We start from the raw sequence: 3079 nt of genomic DNA on the forward strand, positions 1-3079 counted from the left end.
AAATACTAAAAGGCAACTCAACTCATTGCAATTACATATTAGAACCAATAAGAATAGAGCAAAATGCGAGGCGATTCTAATATAAAAATACATACTTTTGGCCAAACATCAATAACCCTAAAGTTTAAGAGAGTTGCACGCCCGACTTTTAACTAGTAGTTGGCATGACTATGTTAAAGATAGCGGTGCCCCCACCGCCTTTAAATCCTGAGTCTGCCTGTAGCCTAGGCTTGTGATATTTTATTATGTTTAGAACTCTACTGTTCTATTGCTTCTCCCATACTGCCACTGTATAAATACATGATGTAAACAATTTTATGAGTTGTTGAATAAAAGCTATAAAGGATATATTTCTTGAGTTAATAATATAACATACTGTATTTAAGATTACAAATTTCAAAAGTATTATAATAGATGAGGAAATGGGTGCCTTATGGGCTATGGCCACTTATAATTGCACATAAAGAATCACAAATTTCATTTCGTTCTTTAACTCTATTCAACTCAAATTATCACATAAAATTGGAGTATACTAACGTTCAATTTGTTCACGCGATATTAATTATATTATGCATGTTACATACGATCTACAACCTTTACAAGAAAACCATTAGTCATATTTAAAGTGGAATTTGAGAAGAAAACAGGTTCACGATGTTCCTCCATGACCGGCGCCAGCACAAAGTGAAACCTGCCTAAGACGGCGGCGACCACGCTTTTGATATGCGTGAAAGCAATCTCTTTCCCTAAGCAGATTCTTGGACCTCCATGAAACACTGGATATGTGAACGAATCCCTAGCCACGAAGGTCCATTCCCCGCCATTTTCTTCTGATCTCTTCAGCCACCTCTCAGGGCGGAACTCCGGCCAATCGGAACCCCACAATTCCGGCGACCTCCCCATTGCATAAATATGATAGAAAACAGCCATCCCCTTTTTCACCTTTGTACCATCAGGCAACACATCGTCCTCTGTAGCTTCCCTTCCACCAAAAGGGACTGGAGGGTGAAGTCTCAAGCTTTCACAAATTGAAGCGTGGGTATAAATCATGTCCCTAATATTACTACTCTTTTTCTCCTTCACTTCTTTAACAATTCTATCTTCCACATCTGGGTTTTTCAAGACTGACCAGAAATACCATGTTAAAGCTGTAATGACGGTATCCTGAGCGGCCAGAAGGAAGTTTATGGAGGAATCAATAAGGAACTCGTCAACATCAAATTTTCCTTCTGGATCATTCATTAAGCCAGATAAGAAATCTGATGCATGATAATGATGATGATCAGTACCACTAGTGCTACTACTTACAACCTTCCGCCTGCTTGTGATTATTTCTCTAATAAATCCTCGGATTTCAGAGATGTCACGTCTGAGTCTCCTTTCGGAGCCCATGTTGAAAAATCGTTTGGCTTTCCAAAAAAATGAAAAGATCCTCTTCATGCTGATCTCAAATGCAGACTCGAAAGCGTCGGCGAAATGGGTCGGTGGAAAATTAGGTGAATTGGATAAGTAGGCCAGGTCGTGGCCGAGTGCCATTTGAACTGCAATGTCGAATGTGAATCTGCGTAGGATGTTTTGAAGGTCAACGACAGTATTATTGGCTGCTGCCTTAGAGAGAAGTGGGAGGAGACGATTGGAAATTTCATTTTCCGGAACTACAAAATTGGCAAACTTATGGAATGATCTGGAGTTGAATTCATGGCTAGCCCATTGTCTAAATTTTCTTCAGCGTTGGCCGTCTGCTAGGAAAACGTTGTCTCGGCACAAGTCGTGAAGAACGACTCCGAATTTTCTGTGTTTGTGGTAGATTTCAAAGCGAATCTTGAGAATGTGCTGAACATTGGCAGGATTAGAGGTGAGGATGTGAGGGTGTCGCCGTAGAGGCAAATGGAGGAAAAAGGTGGCGGAGGGTGATTTGTTAACAACCTCACACATCCATTCAACTATATTCTGATTGCGATTTCTTAAGATTGCTACAAGATGACCCAACAAAGGATATGGTCTTGGGAGTGCATCCTTATCATTATTATCAAACTTTTTTATCAAGTATGATCCAAAGTAGATGGAAAACAAGAGGAGCAAAGCTGGTAGGAAAAACAGCCAATAGAAAGCAAAATCATATTCCCCCATTGCTTAATTAGCTGATCGGACAAAGAATAAAGAGATGATGGTGATCGATGATCTTCAGACTACCAAGTACTAGTTTATATATATTGGCTATCTTCCCCTACTAATCTAACAGATAAAACGAGCAACTTTAATTAGTATTGTAATTTATTTATTACAACATTGTCAATTAAACACTATATTTGTTACCCTTATTTCTATCATTATGTGCATGTGATTACTCATGAGTATGTTTCACCGATATGCGTTTTATCTCTACTTCAATTGAATGTACTTGCTTTATATTTTTCCGAGAGTCAGCGCTTGTCTTGATCCTTTTTGGTACCTCGCCAAGCTTCTTGTCGACACTTGAAATGTAAATAAATAAATGCTGACAGAGAAAAATTAGGATAATATAAGAGGAAGATCTTAGGCCAAGATTTTCGTTGCGAGTTTTTCTACATTATAGAGTGGAGAGCGTGCAACCACATTGTGTTGTATTATGTGGCAAATATATTTCAATATTATTATTTTTACAAGTAAAGCTTTTCATTTATGTCTAAATTCCAAGCAACAAAAGGAAATTTTTATAATAAAAAGGCAATAAATGCTAACGTGATCATAGTGCTTGCGATTGGATGGATGCCACTGCGATTGATTTGGATGGCAAAGAACAGTCCTTTTTTTTTAAAGAAAAAAATCTTTTGGAATCATGGTGTACTACTATCTAAGCAAAAGAAACATGGGAAACATCATACATGCGCAAAATATGAATCAAAATATATTATCTATATCACTTTATCTTTGAAAGCAGATATGAAAATACTTCTAAAGAAGCAACTCCCAAAATAGATATGATATTGATCGTGCTGTGCAGTTTCCCAGAACTATATTTCACAACTGGGCTATGCAACTGTACGCAAATTATCTTTTGAAGTCAACTTCTTAACTCTGATTGAGAAAATGAATTGAC

At 37.7% G+C, this 3079-nt stretch overlaps 2 protein-coding genes across 2 annotated transcripts; both read right to left on the bottom strand.

Moving 5' to 3' along the window:
- Positions 1-576: 576 nt before the first annotated feature.
- Positions 577-1536, bottom strand: LOC142175876 (cytochrome P450 94A1-like). Its single transcript, XM_075242884.1, has one exon. It carries the CDS (start codon positions 1534-1536, stop codon positions 577-579), a length of 960 nt encoding a protein of 319 aa, XP_075098985.1.
- Positions 1537-1725: 189 nt separating this feature from the next.
- Positions 1726-2130, bottom strand: LOC142175877 (cytochrome P450 94A1-like). The gene has a single exon (XM_075242885.1). It carries the CDS (start codon positions 2128-2130, stop codon positions 1726-1728), a length of 405 nt encoding a protein of 134 aa, XP_075098986.1.
- Between the last annotated feature and the right edge of the window lie 949 nt (positions 2131-3079).

Source organism: Nicotiana tabacum, chromosome 22 (assembly GCF_000715075.1).
Source record: "Nicotiana tabacum cultivar K326 chromosome 22, ASM71507v2, whole genome shotgun sequence".
Lineage (NCBI taxonomy): Eukaryota > Viridiplantae > Streptophyta > Magnoliopsida > Solanales > Solanaceae > Nicotiana > Nicotiana tabacum.

Coding starts and splice junctions, on each gene's coding strand:
- LOC142175876 (XM_075242884.1), bottom strand. CDS start 1,536: ATGGCACTCGGCCACGACCTGGCCTACTTATCCAATTCACCTAATTTT.
- LOC142175877 (XM_075242885.1), bottom strand. CDS start 2,130: ATGGGGGAATATGATTTTGCTTTCTATTGGCTGTTTTTCCTACCAGCT.